At 44.1% G+C, this 19,677-nt stretch overlaps 1 protein-coding gene across 2 annotated transcripts in view; it reads left to right on the forward strand.

Moving 5' to 3' along the window:
- MAOB (monoamine oxidase B) overlaps positions 1–19,677 on the forward strand; it is a 139,421-nt gene that overhangs the window by 79,571 nt on the left and 40,173 nt on the right. For both annotated transcript variants that reach the window (XM_040632750.1, XM_008708714.2), the window contains exons 4-5: positions 12,810–12,914; positions 13,781–13,872. In XM_040632750.1, coding sequence (XP_040488684.1) covers positions 12,810–12,914; positions 13,781–13,872 — 197 coding nt within the window. The remainder of the gene's footprint in view (positions 1–12,809; positions 12,915–13,780; positions 13,873–19,677) is intronic.

A 19,677-nucleotide genomic window follows, 5' to 3' on the forward strand; every position in this document is an offset into this window, starting at 1 on the left:
AAAGGCCCTTCGAGGGAAGCGGCAGCAATAATGCAATGGTGACGATGGGCCTCTGAGATCAGGGAAACTTGTCTCCCTGACCAGAGCACAGAGGCCGTCTCCTTGGCAGCCGCCTTCAGGAACGGGCTCGGGAGCCTGGATTTGGTCCAGCGAGCACGGGCGCATCCCTGTGGAAGGGAGAGGGTGGAGCTGGCCTCCTTCCTGTTCCTTGTGAAGTTCATTCATAGGCCCATCCCAGGACACTTGCTGGGGCCTCTGCCGGAAGCACTGTCCCCTGCTCCCCCCACTAGACAGTCGCATGGTACCCTCTCTGTCCTCTCTTACTCTTTTTTTTTAATGTTTTTTTTATTATATTATGTTAGTCACCATACAGTACATCCCTGGTTTCCGATGTAAAGCTCGATGATTCATTAGTTGTGTATAACACCCAGTGCACCATGCAGTATGTGCCCTCCTTACTACCCATCACTGGTCTATCCCATTCCCTCAGCCCCCTCCCCTCTGAAGCCCTCAGTTTGTTTCTCAGAGTCCATAGTCTCCCATGGTTCATTCCCCCTTCTGATTACCCCCCCTTTCTTTATCCCTTTCTTCCCCTACCGATCTTCCTAGTTCTTATGTTCCATAGATGAGAGAAATCATATGATAATTGTCTTTCTCTGCTTGACTTATTTCACTTAGCATTATCTCCTCCAGTGCCGTCCATGTTGCAGCAAATGTTGAGAATTCGTTCTTTCTGATAGCACAGAATGACTCCATTCCCATTACATAGTAGCATGGACACATCTTCTAATCCAGTCATCTGTTGAAGGGCATGCGCTCTTCCACCGATTAACCTTATTGGGAATGCTGCTATGAACATTGAGGTTACTATGGCCCTTCTCTTCACTATCTATCTTTTGGGATAATACCCAGTATTGCAATCTGGATCATAGGGTAGCTCAATTTTAACTCTTTAAGGGACCTCCACTGTTTCCAGGTGGCTGTACCAACTTGCATTCCACACCAACAGTGTAGGAGGGATCCTCCTTCTCCACATCCTCTCCAGCAATAGTGTATTGTTTCTTGCCTTGTCAATTTTTGCCATTCTAACTGGCGTAAAGGTGGTATCATAATTGTGTGGTTTTGATCTAATTTCCCTGGGCTAATGATTTTGAACATTTTTTCCATGTGTTGTTAGCTATTTGTATGATGCATCATTGGAAAAGTGTCTGTTCATATCTTCTGCCCATTTTATGATTTGTTTATTTGTTTCTCACGTATTGAGTTTGAGGATTCTTTGTAGATCTTGGATACCAGTCTTTTATCTGTAGCATCATTTTGCAAATATATTCTCCCATTCCAGTGGCTGCCTCTTAGTTTTTTTGACTGTTTCCTTGGCTGTGCAGAAGCTTTTTATCTTGATGAGGTCCCTAAAGTTCATTTTCTCTTTTGTTTCTCTTGCCTTTGGAGAGTGTCGTGAAAAAGTTGCTTGGCCGATTCGAGGTTGCTGCCTATGTTCTTCTCTAGGATTTTGATGGATTCCTGTCTCACATCGAGGTCTTTCGTCCATTTGGAGTTTATCTTTGTGTATGGTGTGAGAGAGTGGTCAAGTTTCATTCTTTTGCATGTAGCTGTCCAATTTTCCCAGCACCATTTATTGAAGAGACTTTTTTCCACCGGATGTTTTTTCCTGCTTTATCAAAGATTAGTTGCCCAAGGAGCCGAGGGTCCATTTCTGGGCTCTCTATTCTGTTCCATTGGTCTATGTGTCTGTTTTTGTGCCAGTACCATGCTGTCTTTGTGATCACAGCTTTGTAGTACAGCTCGAAATCCAGCACAGTGATGCCCCCAGCTTTGTTTTTCCTTTTCAACAGTTCCTTGGCGATTCGGGGCCTTTTCTGGTTCCATACAAATTTAAGGACTATTTGTTCCAGCTCTCGCCCTCAAATGTCACCTTCTCAGGGAGGCCTTCCTTGACTGCCTTATTTAAAATTACAGTCAATCCCAGGGGGCACCTGGGTGGCTCAGTCAGTTAAGCATCTGCCTTCTGCTCAGGTCATGATCCCAGGGTCCTAGGATCGAGGTCCGTATCGGGCTCCTTACTCAGAGGGGAGCCTGCTTCTCCCTCTGCCTCTGCCACCACCTCCCCCCCGCTCATGCTCTCTCTTTTTCTCTCTCAAGTAAATAAATACATAAAATCTTTACCAAAAAATTGCAATCAATCCCAAACCACCACCACTTCCTCTTTGTCTTTCCAGCTCTCTTTTTCTTCATAGCTCTTAGCACCTTCTAATATACTATGTGATTGTCTTACTTCTTTTGTTTAGTGCCTGGGTTGTTAGTTTACTTTGTTTTCACCTTCTAGACTGTGAGCTCCCAGGAGAGCAGAGACCGTTGTCCGTGGTGGCTCGCTGCTCTGTCCCCAGAGCTGGAACAGTGACAGGCACATGGGAGGTGCTGAAGAACAACTTGAATGAACGAGGTGGACATGGCAGCCGTTTGAGGGGGGGCGGGCCGCTCCTTGCCTAGGAACAGGAGGGACCGCCACAGGAAAGATGTGGCTGGCCATTGACTGCATCATTGGCTCCCACCTGGTTTGAGAATCTCAAACGGTTACTGGTTACCGATCTAAACGGCCTTCCAGAGAACTTCTTTATTTTTTGTTAAGATTTTATTTATTTATTTGACAGAGAGAGAGAGCGAGAGAGCACAAGCAGGGGGAGCAGCAGGCAGAGGGAGAGGGAGAAGCAGACTCCCTGCCGAGCAAGGAGCCCGATGCGGAACTCGATCCCAGGACCCCGGGATCATGACCTGAGCTGAAGGCAGACACTTAACCGACTGAGCCACCCAGGCACCCCCAGAGACCTTCTTTAAATCAACTGGGCAATGGCTTGTAGAGCAGAGACCTAAGTAAGACCTTGAGCCCTGAATACACGAACCTGAGCTTAAATTCCGTTCTCACTGCATACAAGCTGTGTGACCTTGAACAAGTTACTCAACCTCTCTGTGCTTCAGAACTCCTCTGTAAAATGAAACCTACAATTATCTGTTTACTCGCTGGATTGTTGTGAGAACTAAATTAAGTACTTTAATGAAAACTGTTAGCCCTGTGGTGTTTCATAGTTACAGTTAAGAGGCCGGGAAGCTTCGTGATCAAGAGTACTGGTCTTTGAGTGTCTGAATTTAAATCCTGCTGCTGCCTATTAGTTATGAGACCTTGAGCAGATGATCATTATTTCATCTGCCTCAGTTTCCCCATCTGAAAGGGTCATTGTGCAGATCAATGAATCCACATATGTGAAGTGCACCGAACAAATCCTGAACAGAGTACACACTCTGTGTTAGCTGTTGTCATTGTTGTTTGTTGTTATTATCCCTGCGGGACGTTGCCTAATATCTTCGCCATCACCGCCCCCATCTTCCCTGTTTCCTCCTACGCAGACAGTTCCAGGCCCTTCGCGTGCTCCCGGGCTGCTGGCTGGTTCCAAAACCTTTGCTTCTGTCTGCCCCTCCCTCCAGCTTCACCATGTGGTGATGCAGTCAGAAGACCATGTCCACGCCAGCTCATGGTGCTAAGAAATATGAACCAGGCCCCCCCACACCCCGTGGCTCAGTCGGTTAAGCTTCTGGCCCTTGATTTCGGCTCAGCTCATGATCTCAGGGTCATGAGATTGAGCCCCGCGTCGGGCTCTATGCTGGGTGTGAAGCCTGCTTCAGATTCTCTCTGCCCTCCGCACCCCCCCCCAGCCCCCAAGCCTCAGTCTCTCCCTCTCAAAAGAAAAAAAAAATGAACAGAGGAAGAAAGCCATTTCCTAGGTAGAGCTTACAGGACTTCCTTCCTTCCTCCCCCGTGGGCAAAATTCCATGTCTTTTCTTCCAAACTGGAAATACAGATTGGAAGTAAAGCTCGGCCCCCCAAATTGTTTATGCCCTAAGCATCGTCCTTTCCAATAGCCGTAGAAATGACTGAGCTCTGGAGGGCTGGGCGGCCTGCTCCGGCTCCCCCCAGGGAGGAAGGGCAAGATTCCCAGGAACAGCAGAGAAGACATCCTGAGAGGGAAAGGTCGCTCTCGAGGAGCTGGATCTAAGAAGGGCCAGGCCACCTGTCCCTCCTGGCAGAGACCGGGAATGAAATGGCAAAGGGACCTCCTAGATGGGACAGAAATCAGGATGTGGGGTCTTTGCCTCCAGAGACCCAGAGTCAGGAGGAGAGCAGGCCATCCGGAGCATTGGAGGTGATGTGAGTGAGGGGGGCGTCACCCGGCCAGTGGGGTTCTGAGAGCCGCTCACCTGCTCGCTAGGTGGGGAGTTGAGCAGGCAGATTTCAGATGTTTTTACTGAGGCCTCTGAGGTTCTCGGACTACAAAATAAGGTCATGTGATCATCAAGTCGGTTGCTGGAATTCAACAAGTCTGCTTTACATAGTCAAACACAGGCTGCCTACCCGAAACTCAGTTTGGACCTAAAGACTCCTGCACACTGAAAGTGAGGGGGTGGAGAAATATTTACGGGGCACAGGGAGGTCCAAAAAGTATTGGAGTAGCAATACTTATATTGGACAAACTAGACTTTCTTGTCCTTCTATTGTTCTTATCTGGCTTTGGTATCAGGGTAATACGGGCCTCCCAGAATGCTTTTGAATGCGTTCCTTCTCTTCCATTATTTGTGAGATGCTGAGAAAGATTGTCATTAATTATTATTTTTTAAAATGTTAGGTGGAATTCACCAATGAGACCATGGGGTCTCGGGCTTTTCTGGGCTGGGACATTTTTGAGTCCTCATTCAACTTTCCTTCTCGTTACCGGTCTAAGATTTCCTATTTCTTGGATTCGATCTTGGGAACTTGGGCGGTTTTAGCAATGATCTGGTTTTCTTTCTAAGTGATCTGATTTGTTAGTATATAATTGTTGTTAGTAATCTGTTCTCACACTGTATTCCTGCGGTTATCTGGTGTCTTGTTTTCCATTTCTCAGTTTGGTTTTTGAGGCTTTTCTCTTTTTTTTGCTTAGTAGTTAAAGCATTGCCAATTTTGTTTACTTATTTATTTTTTGGAAATACTGGTCATGACTTTGATGTTATGCTACTGTTTATTCTGGTCTCTATTTTATTTATTTCTGATCTGTCTTTGTTCCTTCCTCTACAAAATTTCAGCTAAGTTTCTTTCTTTTTCTAGTTCCCTGTGGCGTCATGTGAAGGTGTTTATTTGTACTATTTTCCTTTATTTTTAAGATTTTATTTATTTATTTGTGAGAAAGAGCTGGAGAGCACAAGCAGGGGAGCAGCAGGCAGAGGGAGAAGCAGGCTCCTTGCTGAGCAGGGAGCCCGATGTGGGACTTGATCTCAGGACCCTGGGATCATGACTTGAGCCGAAGGCAGACCTTCACCCACTAAGCCACCCAGGCGTGCCTGAACTGCTTTCCTTAATACAAGCATTTATAGCACAGATTTCACTCGAACATCTGCTTTTCCCGCATCCCATAGGTTTTGGAATATGGTGTTTGCTTTTGCTTTTGCTTTAAGACATAGTTTGATTTGCCATTTGATTTCTTATTTGGCCCATTGCTTGGGCAGTAGTGTGCTGTTTAATATTTACATATTAAATATTTAATACTTACATATTAAATATTTAATACTTACATTGTAGGTTTTCCAGTTGTGTTTTAGCCGTGGTCTTTGGTTTTGTACCATTGTGGTTGGAAAATATACTTGGTAGGATTTCAGTCTTCTTGAATTTGTAGTATCTGTCTTGTCTTTTTTTATGTGACTTAACCAGGGGATTCTTCTGGTGTACTTGAGGAAAATGTGTTTTATTTTTCTTGGATAGAATGTTTTATATATATTTATATCTTGTAGAGCCATGAGAATTTAAAAAAATTTTTAAACATATAAAAGAAAATAAAAAGCCACACATAAATCTTCAGGCCAAGAATTCTGATTCTAAGAATTTATCCAAAGGCCATTAATCAAAAATATGGAGGCAGATTTATGGGTAAGAAGTGGTTGTGTAAGTGACAAGACATTTATCATGATCACACAACCATCAGCAACATCTATTTCATGAGCACGTCCTGTTTGCCCTGTAGAAACTCGCTGAATTCCTCCAGTGCCCCTGTGAGATGGGTTCCATTATTCCACGTCTCTGAGGAAGAGAACACAAATGTCAACAGTCCATTTGTTGTTTTGTTTTTTTTTTTTTTTTTTTTTACTCTTTGCTTTCTCACTCCTCTTTTCAAGAGTCCATTTGAACCAGTTCTACTGGCTTCTTAAAAGCCATCCTGTGTCATTTCTCCCGAGATTCTAGTCCTGTGCCTCTCACACTTTTACATTCTTAAAAATCACTGAGAACCTCAAATAGCGTTTGCTCATGGGACTCTGTCTCTATTTACCATATTAGAAATGAAAACTGAGTTAAGGGTCAAAAGAGGGGACATCAGCCTGCCTTACCTGGGTGGACACTAGACGCAATCACAAAGGTCCTTATAAGAGACAGCAAGAAAGTTAAGAGAGAAGGCAATGTCAAAATGGAAGCAGAGATTGGAGTGATGCACTTTGAAGACGGAAGAAGAGGACACAAGTCAAGAGGTACTGGTGGCCACCGGAAGCTGAAAAAGACAAGGTAATTGAATCCCCCCTGAGAGCATCCAGAAGCAAACAGCCTTGCCGAAACCTTGCAACTCAGCTTTACTTTAGTGAAATTGAGTTCAGATTTCTTACCTCCAGAAATATAACAGAATAAATTTGGGCTCTGTTAAGCTAAAGAAAAAAAAAGAAGTTAAAACTGAGAATTTTTTAAAAATATTAGTTCTCCTAAAATAACAACGATAACCCGATGACAGTAACATAGCATATTTGTATGAAAAAAAAAAGTCGTTTCTGAAACAAAAAAAATGAGTGAGTGACTTTGAGTTACATTTTTGCATCTCTTTTTCACATCTGGCTTGATAGCAGAGGACTGGATTCCCGTATGTGCGCTAGCATTCAGTCTGTCGCAGTGTGTTGTTTTGATTGAAGGAAACAAAGAAAATCTTCCTGCATGTGTGCTGGGAACAGGGAGACCCTCACGGGCTCCCTGAATGTACCTGACGGACCCCGAGGGGGGTCCTTGGATCACCGTTGGAGGAACTGCTGGTCTCTACACGTATGGAATATTGTGTACTAATCAAGGGAAGTACCCTTTTCGAATAAAATGACATGGGAAATGTTTGGGATATGGTATTGACTGGAAACTAGCAGGACAATAATTGAACAATAGGGCCTCGAGAGTAGAATGTATAAAATACAGGAAAAAATGAAAGAAACACAGCTGAAGTGTCAGTACCCACAGTAGATTTCTGCTTGGTGGGATTGCGAATACTTACTGTTTCTTTATAGTTTTCTTTGTCATCTAAAATTTCTATAGTGGATCAAGCTCACACACACACACACACACACACACACACACACGTATGATGTGACCCATCAAACATGGCTCCTGGGCGTCACCTTTTCCCCACCAGCAGGGGCATATGGCTCATATGCCTTTCAGCCCTGTCTTACCTCTCCACAAGCACCCGCCCTCCTTGAAGTGACCCCCAAAGAGCTTGGACTCCTCTGTCTCATCTGTTTGCTCCTAATTTCCCTCCACTGTTCTTCCGGAGAGCCCACAGGACGGTGTGCCTTGGTCTCAAATCCCAGAATCCCTGTGCGGTGTCCCTGCCTCATGGCGCTTGCTACAATGCTCACTTAATTTGTATCACAGGGATTTTGATATTAGTTACCAGTATACATTTACTGGCCAGTGGATGGTTCATGACGATTTGCCAGACATTTGGCATCCCCCCCAAAAAAACATACTTTTGACCTTGACAGAAAGAGATAAAAGCACAAGCAGGTTGAGAGGCGCCTGGGTGGCTCAGTTGGTTAAGCATTCAGGTCGTGATCCTGGGGTCCTGGGATCGAGCCCCACCTGGGGCTTCCTGCTTCTCCCTCTGCCCCTCCCCCCACTTGTGCGCTCTCTCTCTCAAATAAATGAATAAAATCTTTAAAAAAAAAAAAGCACAAGCAGGTTGAATCGTGGCCCCTTACACCGAAAGAAAGAAAAACCCTTAGGACGAAGATGAAAGGGAAGAAAATAGTACTCAGCCAAACGGTTTCGTTATTCGGGTGTTCTCTGTGTGTTTGTTTGCACAAACACTTTGGTTCGGCCAGAAATCCCCAGCCATGACTCAGAGAGGAGTGCGGGCCCAGCAGATTTCGTTAGTTGGTGTCTTCTCTGTCACTGCCAGGCTCTATGCCAACAGCCATGGCTGCTCCTGGGAGCGTAGAGACGATGGTCTCAAAACCAGAGAACTCCAGTCTGACTCCTGGGGCTTGCCCTGGGAAAAGGTGAAGAACACCTTTCCGGTGAGGGCAGAGTTTCTGATCCCTTTTGCCACACTCAGGAATGCAGGGAGATGTCTTTAGATGCCAGTCTTGGGGACACGCTGCCCCTGATAGGTAGCCTGACGCGCTTCCTCACTATCGAAGTCGTATCCCTCATCCCCTTTGTGCAAGTACCTTGGTGCATGGGGCGGGAAGGGGGGCAGAGGTTGGCACCACTCTGCTGGTGGGGATCTGCAAAGGCCAGAGCGGGTCTGGGCTCAGTGGCAGAAGTCAGAAAAGGAGGTTAACCACAGTGTAAGAAAGGATGTGGCCTAGATAGGATGTGGCCCCCCAAATTCATATGTTGAAATCCTAACCCACAGTGCGATGGTATGAGGAGCCGGGGCCTTTGGGAAGTGACTGGGTCATGAGGTTGGAGCCCTCATGAGTGAGCTCAGTGCCCTTATAAAATAGACCCCAGGGAGATCCCTTGTCTCTTCTGCCATGAGAGGACACCGCAAAAAGATGGCCGTCTGTGAACCATGAAGAGGCCCCCACCGGAAGCCAAATCTACCAGTGCCTTGATCTTGGACTCCCCAGCCTCCACCACTGTGAGAAATAAATCTCTGTTGTTTAAGCCCCCCCAGGTCTGTGGTACTGTGTTATAGCCGCTGGAAAGGACTAAGGCAAAACCTAAGTACAAAAGATCCTTTTGGAATTGAGGACATTGTGTGTCATGCAAATAACAAAGTCAAGGTCACACTGCTGAAATGAAATCAGATATCTCTTGTGAACTTACTGGGTACCAGAGATCTATGCCAACAGGTCCTAAGCCTGCAGAGGTTATGATCACAACAGTAATGGCTACGGCCATAACAACAACACATTGATCGAGAATTTACAACCTGCCTGCCACTGTTCACTGACTATGACCCCATGTAGAGTCAACTCACTTTCTTTTCCCAGCACATCTATGAGATAGTTACTGTTGTTCCATTCTACACACGAGTCAACTGAGGCACAGAGAGGTGAAGCAACTTAACACAGCTGGTGAGTGGCAGAGCCATGACTTGACCCAGGTCGGCGAGCCCCAGAGCCATGCTCTTGCAGCTTAGATCCCAGTGGGTGACACAGAACGATAAATGCATGAAGCTGGTACCGTGGAGTTAGTGGCAGGTGAAAGGTAAACAGAGAGCTGTGGGGCACTGAGAAGGCCACCCACCCTAGCTGTTTATGAAAATCTGGGCATACTTCCTGGAGGAAGATGATGGGGCCCAGAGATGCTGAGTTGGAAACATTGCCATCTGGGGCCCAAGGAGATTAAGGAACTCACTTTTTCTGTGTCAATTAACTTAGAAAAGGCAGAGCTGGAATAGGGACCCACACGTCCTTTGTGGAGAATGACCCCGTGGATCAGTCCACAGATTTCCACCCAGTGCTGATCTCTGATACAGGCATAAGTAGGGTTTTAAAAAGTCAGCATGCTGGGGTGCCTGGGGTGGCTCAGTCAGTTGAGGGTCTGACTCTTGATTTCGGCTCGGGTCATGATCTCAGGGTGGTGGGATCGAGGCCCACCTTGGACTCCATGCTCAGCAGGGAGTCTGCTTGAGATTCTCCCTCTCCCTCCTCTCTCTCCCTCTCTTAAAGAAATACATCTTTTTCTTTAAAAAAAGTCAGTATGCAAATTGTATGATATGGTATGTGAATTGTATCCCAATAGAGCTGTTTTTTTAAAAGCCAGTACTCAGGGGGGCCTGGGTGGTTCAGTCCATTAAGCATCTACCTTTGGCTCAGGTCATGATCCCGGGGTCCTGGAATCGAACCCCACATTGGGCTCCTTGCTCAGTGGGGAATCTACTTCTTCCTCTGCCCCTTCCCCTCTGCTTGTGTGCTTTCTCTCTCTCTCCCTCTCTATCTCTCTGTCTGAAATAAATAAATAAAATCTTTGAAAAAAAATTTTTAAATATGTTTTAAAAAGCCGTTATACACATAGTCATTATGCTGTCCATTTTAAACTTACACAAAGCTATATGTCAATTATAGCTCAATAAAACTGAAAGAAGAAGTGCAAACTTAACAAACCAGAAGTAATACTTGGGTGACCACAAATTAAAGTTACTATTGTTTTGTGTGACTATAAAAAAAGAAAAGAAGAGGGCAGGAATTGACTGGGAAGGGGCAAAGGAGAACTTTCTGGAGTGATGGGAATGTTTCATATCTTGATCGTGGTAGTGGTGGGTGCACACCATGTGTCAAAACTTCCCAAATTGTGCATTTAAAATGGTTACATTGTATATAAATTATACCTTAAGAACTTTGATTAGAAAGTGTCATGGTTATGTGTCAATTTGGCTAGGCCACAATACCCAAATATTTGCTCAAACACTATCCTAGACGTTTCCGTGAAGGTATTTGTTTTTTAGATGAGATTAACATTGAAATCAGTAGACTGAATAAGTAGATGACCCTCCGTAATGTGGGTGGGCCTCGTGCAATCAGTTGAAGGCCTGAAGAAAAAAAAAAAAAAAGACTGATGTCCCCTAAGGAAGAGGGCATTCTGACAGCAGATAGCCTTTGAACTTGAACTGCAGTTCTTCTCTGGGTCTCCACCTTGCTGACCTACCCTGTAGATTTTGACTTGCCAAGGCTCCACAGTTGAATTAGCCAATTTTGTAAAATAAATCTCCTTCACGACCTGCCATACACACACACACGCACATGCACGCACGCACACAGTTGCGCATACACGTGTCCTGTTGGTTCTGTTTCTCTGGAGAACCCTACCAAATACAAGAAGAAAAGTAAGCCTGCCTCATAAATCTTCCCTGAGAACCTTACAGCCTTGTTGGGACGAGAAGACCGGCATGGGCACAGAATGAATACAAGAATGAACGTGAAATCCCTTCTCATTTCACACTTTGTCTGTCTGCCTACAGAATCAACATGAGCTGAATCTTTGCTGAATGACTGAGAGTTATGGTGAGATTTTGGTTGACTGTGGACCTTGCATTATTCCAAGTTGGGTGAAAGATATGTCAGAATGCACAGCTTGACTTCTTTTTTCTTTTCTTTATTTTTTTAAAGATTGTATTTACTTATTTGACAGAGAGGCAGCCAGCGAGAGAGGGAACACAAGCAGGGGGAGTGGGAGAGGAAGAAGCAGGCTCATAGCAGAGGAGCCTGATGTGGGGCTCGATCCCATAACGCCGGGATCACGCCCTGAGCCGAAGGCAGATGCTTAACCGCTGTGCCACCCAGGCACCCCACACACAACTTGACTTCTGAGTAAGGTTTTCAGGTTGACCTAGGGTGGGTTTTGTGTGTGTCCTTACCTGCCTTTGAGTCAAACCTCCCAGAGATGATTTATGGGTGCTCTTATTACTAGTCTTTGGAGAAATGTGTGTCCTTTATGTCTGTGTTGAGGTGACCCTACCCTGCCGGGAGAACCGAGTAGTGCAAATATGTCCCCAGAAGAGGCTTGAAATCGGCTCTTCTTTCTGTTCCCATGGGAACGCCTGTGTTGACATAGCACCTACGATTCCTTGGAAGGAAGAGCTTGCTGGGCTCTGTTTCGAGGCTCTTCCTACAGACGCTTGCATTCCTACAATTGGTTATTCATCCTCTCTAACTTGTATAACATTTATAGCTCTACTTTTCTGACCCTTCAAATGCCTAAGGTCCCCTCACTCTGAGGTCTGCAAGTATCCCTGACAAATGAGATTACTTTGGGTAACCCCACTTCCGTACTGGCGTTTAGATTTTACGTGGGAAGGGTTCTAATCTCAGAGAGAAACCTTTTTATTGTCTGGGGGGGCTTGGGGGCATCAGATTTATTTAGGTAACAGAGAACTGAGCTGGAAATCGTTATGCTGACAATTAAGTAGGGTTCGCTGAGGACACAAGGAATTAAAACACATAAGTGGGGGCGCCTGGGTGGCTCAGTCGGTTAAGCGTCTGCCTTTGGCTCAAGTCATGATCCCAGGGGTCCTGGGATCGAGCCTTGTGTTGGGCTCCCTGCTCAGGGGGATTCTGCTTCTCCCTCTCCTTGTGTCCCTCCCCGCTGCTTGTGCTCTCTCTCGCTCTTTCTCAAATAAATAAATACAATCTTTAATAAATACATTGATTAAATAGAACGTGTAGGTGTGTATCATATATTGAAAAGTAACATGATTTTGCTTGCAGACATTTAACTATTTTTACATTGTAGTAAATGTTTCCTTTTAAAAATCCCTTGTATTGGGGCACCTGGGTGGCTCAGTCAGTTGAGCGAGCAACTCTTGGTTTCAGCTCGGACTGTGGTCTCAGGGTCCTGGGATCGAGCCCCGGGTTGGGCTTCCCGCTCAGCAGGGAGTCTGCTTGAGATTCTCTGTCTCTCTCCTCCCTCTGCCCCTTCCCCCTATCCCCACCTCCCGTTGTCTCTCTCTCTCTCAAATAAATAAATAAAATATTAATAAGTAAATAAATAAATAAAAATACCTCGTATCTCACAGGGCAAATCGTACCCCTTCAGGGGCCCCTTCCCACCTGTGTGGAACCCAGTTGCGTACCTAGATCACAACAACCTCTGGAGGACAATGGATGCCATGGGGCGAGAGGTAAAGCTTATTAAATCTTCTTTGACTACATTTGTATTTTTCATGATAGTTTCAGTCCTTCAAAGAAAGAAGGGACACTCTATCAGCAATGCCTAGCGTGTTGTCTGGTACACAATATCTCTCAGTAAAGATTTAGGAAATGAGTGCATGAACTGGTCTTTAACCACTAAAAGAATGAGGTGTCCAGCAGACCACTGGTCGTATACCACCGGTGGCAGGTGGGGGCGGGGGAGAAGATCAGACATCACTCAGCCTTCCTGGGATGATGTTTCTAACTTAGACAATCCTCAGGACAGGACAGAATAAGACTTCGAAGGTCTTTGTGTCGCCATCTTGCCCCAACCTGTAGCCCATAAGTCAGCGCACACGGAACTCGACCTGAAACTCCAGTTCAGGCATAGATTTGGTGAACTGTTGAAGAGCTGAATTTATGAATGTTCTCTCTAAATGAATAACTTAATCGGTAATTTGGAATCGTAATCGGTATTTGGAAACAGCCCCAATTTCATCATAGCCTCCATTATTGTGCAGCAAGTGTGACCGTAAATTCAATATGGATCCAGTGGTGTAGATCTATGATGGAATCATAATCGGTATTTGGAAACAGCCCCAATTTCATCATAGCCTCCATTTATTGTGCAGCAAGTGTGACCGTAAATTCAATATGGATCCAGTGGTGTAGATCTATGATGGGAAAGCTACACAGACAACACGGGTTGTGCCATGAAAATCATAAATGGGGGAATTTGGAAAGCTTACATTTTCTTTCTTCAAGTGAGAGTTTTCAGTACTCTAGAAATAGTTATTTGAAATGGAAAATTACATTCGTTTTTTTTTTCCCCCTCTGAATCCTTATCGGAGTGTAGATTCCCAGTGATGCCCCATGGAAGGCACCCCTTGCGGAGGAGTGGGACCACATGACAATGAAGGAGCTGCTGGACAAGATCTGCTGGACAGAGTAAGTCTCACCATTAGGCCCAGGCACTTACTGTGACCGTCTCATTGCGTATGCACGGGCTTATTTAGCAATGCCATTCACTGCTTTGTGTCTAAACCACACCATCTGGCCAGATGGAACGCTAAAAAATATTGAAACCGGATTCCGTCCCGTGGATGTCTATACATCTTTGGAATAGCGATGCATCCCAAAGGTGGTGTCACCCCATCAAGTCCTCAGAACAGACCAGAACGTGTCACCATCTTATGTAGAACACCAGCTTGAAGACCTCATTTAGCAAGTAGATATGGTGCATTAGTGTATGCATTTGAAACACATTACGGGATGGGGTGCAACTCTCCAAGGGTTTGAAGAGGAACTTCTAGAAAAGTTCTCTGGATAGTTCACAGTTGTAGAGGAAACACGCATGGCTGGACTAACCGCTCCCCTTTATGGAAAACCGTGTAGCTTTGAGAGCAAGAGTTTACCAGTCAAGCATTAAATTCTGGTTGGCAGAGCTGGGAACTGGCTACGAATTGTGGAGGCGAAATAGACGACATAGAGAGGCCTCACTGCTCTCGGACAGCAGGAGAAAAGGAAAGGATTGTAAGGGTCCAAGCACATAGTGAATTTGTGGTAAACGGAGTAAGGGAAATGGAAGCCATGTTCAAGGAGACTGTCCTAACCCACTAAACAGCATTACTTGAGAGTAAATCTGGCTCTGGGGTTGATGTATTCATTCTTTAGGCATTAGGGAGGGAAGGTGGACACTGAGAACTAAAAATAAGAACAAGTTTTTAGGAGTCTCTGAATTTAAGATATGGAAACAGTCAAAAGACATAATATTTACAGGGGTGCCTGGGTGGCACAGTCAGTTAAGCATCTGACTCTTGGTTTTGGCTCAGGTCATGATCTCAGGGTAGTGAGATAGAGCCCCGTGTCAGGGTCCATGCTTAGCACAGAGTCGGCTTGAGATTCTCTCTCTCCATTTCCCACTGCCTCTCTCCCTCACTCTCTCTCTCTCTCTAAGATAAATAAATAAATTTTTAAAAAAAGACATGAAATTTACATATTTCTTGATATATAAATTCAACTTAGAACTTAACTTAAAGAAAGAGAAAGAAAGGAAGAGAGAGAGAAAGGCATCCAGAGAAGGGGGATGGAGAGAAAGGGAAAGAAGGAGATTCAAAGCATTATTTTTAAAAGGGAAAGTCTAAATGTCCAAAAATAAAAGATTGGTTAAATTAATAATGAGGCATCCAAAAAATGAAATACTCAACAGTGTTTTATTTTATTTTTTTTAAAGATTTTATTTATTTATTTGACAGAGAGAGAGACAGCCAGTGAGAGAGGGAACACAAGCAGGGGGAGTGAGAGAGGAAGTAGCAATCTCCCAGCAGGGCAGGGAGCCTGATGCGGGGCTCAATCCCCGGACCCTAATCCCTGGAATCAGGCCCTGGGCCAAAGGCAGCTGCTTAATGACAGCCACCCAGGTGTCCCCTCCAACAATGTTTTAAAATCATGCTGTAGAGGGGTGCCTGGGTGGCTCAGTCGGTTAAGCATCTGCCTTCAGCTCAGGTCATGGTCCTGGAGTCCTGGGATTGGGCCCCATGTCGGGGGCGGGGGGGTCCCTGTGCAGCAGGGAGTCTGCTTCTTCCTCTCCCTCTGCCTCTCCCCCTGCTCATGCTTGCTCACTCGCTCTCTCTCGCAAATAAATAAAATCTTTTTAAAAATCATGTTGTAGAAAAATATTTAATGGCTCGAAAAATTCATAATACTAAAACACACAGAAAAGCAGGCTGTCATTGAGTATGTACGGGGTGATATATGACCTCCTTTTTTCAAAGAAAACTGTATATGCAATGCAAAAGCAATGGACATCCATCACAATGTTTTTTAACACTTAATATTACAGTGCAAACATTTATCCATGTCATTCAAAATGCATTGTTAAATATCATATTTTATGGTTGCAGAATATTCCATGGAAAGTGACTACCCTAATGTATTTATCCATCATCATCCTGTTGGACATTTTGGTTACTACCAGGTTATCGTAATTGTCATTATTATATAATACTCTGTGATAAACATCTTTGTGCTTCTGCTATGACTTCAACCTTTGAAACCAACCAATTCTGGAATAGTAAAATCCTATTATTGTCATGAAATCAATGCCTGTTGTTAATTACATCTTTTTAAACACGCTATTTACCACTTTTTTTGAGAGTGCATTTTGCAATTATAACTTATTTTTGTTGTAATACAGTTTCAGTATTTTGAATTCTATACATTAGATTTTATAAACATAGTATTTAATTATCTGCATTTGTTTTAGAACTTCCATTACGAAAAGCTTTTCATAAATTCAGGAAAGTCTTTTCTCTTCAGAGAGCTTTGAAGCGCCTTGAAAATAGGACTAATTATATTCCTTTGGGATTATAGAAATCTGACTTTTTCTACCATTGTCCTTGGCCTAAGCCCACCCCGCTTAGTGAATATTCTAGGTTGTTGGCTGACAAAAGAAAACATTCCGGGATATTAAGATTATATGAACACAAGGTAATTTTTAACTTTCCCTAAGCGAGATCTACATGCTATCATTTTCTGGTTTTAAAGGAAGCAATCCCCAAGATATCCAGCCTATTGTTACTCAAACTGAAGCAGAATCATATATTTGAAGAATAATGTTGATCAGTCTTTCAGTTATTATCATTTAAAAAGTGTTTCTCAAAATACAATAAAATAAAACGTGTTTTTCAGAAACAGGTCACATTTACGGTGTGGTCAAGGCTATGTAAATACACTTTTCAAAACCTGTAACTAAAAAAAAAGGCCCAAAATGAAACCAGTGATTATCTTTTGGGGAGGCAGAAATATGGAAGACACTCATGCTCTCACCTTTTTACTTTATGAAATTTCCAACTTTTATATAATGTGTATGTATTTTTCATGTAGAGAAAGATAATAACATTTATCTTTTACAAAGTCAACAGGGCAAAGAACATGAGAATATTATTGCAGTAGCTTCCTTGACCTTCCATCCGTCAGATGTCGTTCTTCTCATTTCTTTTCTCACTAAAGCTCCCAGCATAAGTCAAATAAAGGATTAGGAAGGGCCTGGCCCTCCAAAGAGAATTGCTTTGAGATCTCCCTCTATTTCAAGCCAGGATGATTTCTTTCCCACCCAGTTGGCAACAATAACGACTAGAATCACACCAGTATTTTTGTGTTTAATCTTGGCTGTCTTAGCTGGGCCAGTGTTAAATTTTAGTTGTTTATTACTCCCTTGACCTTATGCCCCCCCAATTCCCTTACAAATTAAGGAACAATGGGGCGCCTGGGTGGCTCAGTCATTAAGCGTCTGCCTTCGGCTCAGGGCGTGATCCCAGAGTCCCCGGATCGAGCCCCACATCAGGCTCTTCCGCTATGAGCCTGCTTCTTCCTCTCCCACTCCCCCTGCTTGTGTTCCCTCTCTCGCTGGCTGTCTCTCTCTCTGACAAATAAATAAATAAAATCTTTTAAAAAAAAAAAAAACAAATTAAGGAACAAAAGGAATAGGACATTGGGAAACAGCAAAGGATGTTTTCACTTTGAAATAATATTTTCAAACTCACGTCTGGGTGTTGCTTTAGATGGATGCCACAAATGGCCTTCGCAAAGAAAACACAAGTCAGCAATTTCCCTCCCTTCGGTTATCATGAGGAATCTAACAAAACTCACTTTAAGTCACTTCAACGTATATATTATACTAGTTTCAGGCTAAATGATGGGGGCTGTCACAAACACGCTATCAGGTTGTTAGGGTTGCAGAAGTTGTCAGGAACTGGTATGTGTGTTGGGCCTGATTCTAGAAGCTTCCAGAGTCAAGGTACACTAGTGTAGAGATGTGGTCCTTGGTGAGTATTTGTACTTTCGAGCTTGTCAGCTGCCTAATCAGAAAGCTTTTCGAGGTAGTAAAAGCATGAGGTTTGAATCAGGTGTGATCTGGTTTGAAGTTGTACCATTTAGTGGACTGTGGGTGACGTATCACTAACCTCCCTGAAACGCAGTTTTCAGGCTTGTGAATTGGGGAGAAATTGCTGGGATTTTTTTTTAAGATTTTATTTATTTATTTATTTGACAGAGAGAGCAGAAGAGCACAAGCAGGGGGAGCGGCAGAGGGAGAGGGAGAAGCAGGCCCCCCTCCGAGCAGGGACCCCAATGTGGGGCTCCATCCCAGGACGCTGGGATCATGACCCGAGCTGAAGGCAGATGCTTAACCAACTGAGCCCCCCAGGCACCTCAAGAAATTGCTGTTTTATAGAATTGTTATGACGTTTCAATACAGTAGGTTTAAAAACCATGGAGTACGAAAGAGTTCAGTCATGGAAGGCAGTATCATTTCTGCCACCCATTGTCGGCATGACCAGGGGGCAAACTCTGCCTCAGATATAAGCAGATTAACATCACTCGAACTTTATGTCCAAGTCAAAAGGGGGGATTGGCTCTTATTAAACATGTCCCAGAGTACACATTACTACTGGTGAATTTTAGAAATGTTAGATAGGGGTGCCTGACTGTCTCAGCCAGTAGAACATGCAACTCTTGATCTCAGGGTTGTGGGTTCGAGCCCCACACTGGGTGTGGAGATGACTTAAAAATACAATCTTTTAAAAAAAGTTGTTAGATATAACTGGGTTGTTGGAATTGCAAGAGATAGGATATAGCCTTTTGCTGTTGACCTGCCAACCCCAAGCAAAATTTCACAAAATATCTGTGCTCTATTAATTGCTTTTCCCCCTTATCCATCGTTTAAGCTTGTCTTCCATTAGATAGTAAAATAACTGAATAAATAACTGGGACTAGGGGCCCCTGGGTGGCTCAGTCAGTTGAGTGTCTGACTCTTGATTTCAGCTCAGGTCGTGATCTCAGAGTCGTGGGATCGAGCCCTGCATCAGGCTCCACGCTCAACACAGAGTCTGCTTCTCCCTCTCCCTCTGTTTCTCCTCTCTCTTTCTCTAAAACAAATAAATAAAATCTTTTTTAAAAATTGTGACTAATTCTGTATTTGGGACAGCACCTAGCATATCCTTTGCACATTATGGATAATTTATTTTTTTTAAGATTTTATTTATTTGAGAGAGAGAGAGAGAGAGAGCGAGCACAAGCGGGAAGGAAGGGCAGAGGGAGAGGGAGAAGTAGGCTCCCTGCTGAACAGGGAGCCTGATGTGGGGTTCGATCCCAGGACCCCGGGATCATGACCTAAGCCGAAGGCAGTTGCTTAACCGACAGAGCCACCCAGGTGCCCCCATTATGGATAATTTAAAAATAATGTTTAGGGGCGCCTGGGTGGCTCAGTCATTAAGCGTCTGCCTTCGGCTCAGAGCGTGATCCTGGAGTCCTCGGATCGAGCCCCGTGTCAGGCTCCTCGGCTGGGAGCCTGCTTCTTCCTCTCCCACGCCTCCTGCTTGTGTTGCCTCTCTTGTTGGCTGTCTCTCTCTCTCTGTCAAATGAATAAATAAAATCTTTAAAAAAAATAAAAAATAAAAAAATAAAAATAATGTTTAACTGATAACCATTCATGCATTCAGTCATCCAACAAGTAATTATTGAGTGCTTACTATGCGCCAGACACTATTAAAGAGAACACTGGTGAGCATGAAAGTTAAGATTCCTATTCTCATTGGCTGATATTATAGTAGGGGAGACACAGTAGAAAATAGTGAACCAATAATAAAGATAACGTAAGGCAACGGAAAGAGTTCTAAAGACACTATACTGTGGTAAGATGATAGAGAATTCCAGGGTACTGGGTAAATGGAAGCTGGTGTTCCTTTTCACAGA

This window comes from Ursus maritimus (genome assembly GCF_017311325.1).
Source record: "Ursus maritimus isolate PB19 chromosome X unlocalized genomic scaffold, ASM1731132v1 scaffold_X1, whole genome shotgun sequence".
Taxonomy (NCBI): Eukaryota; Metazoa; Chordata; class Mammalia; order Carnivora; family Ursidae; genus Ursus; species Ursus maritimus.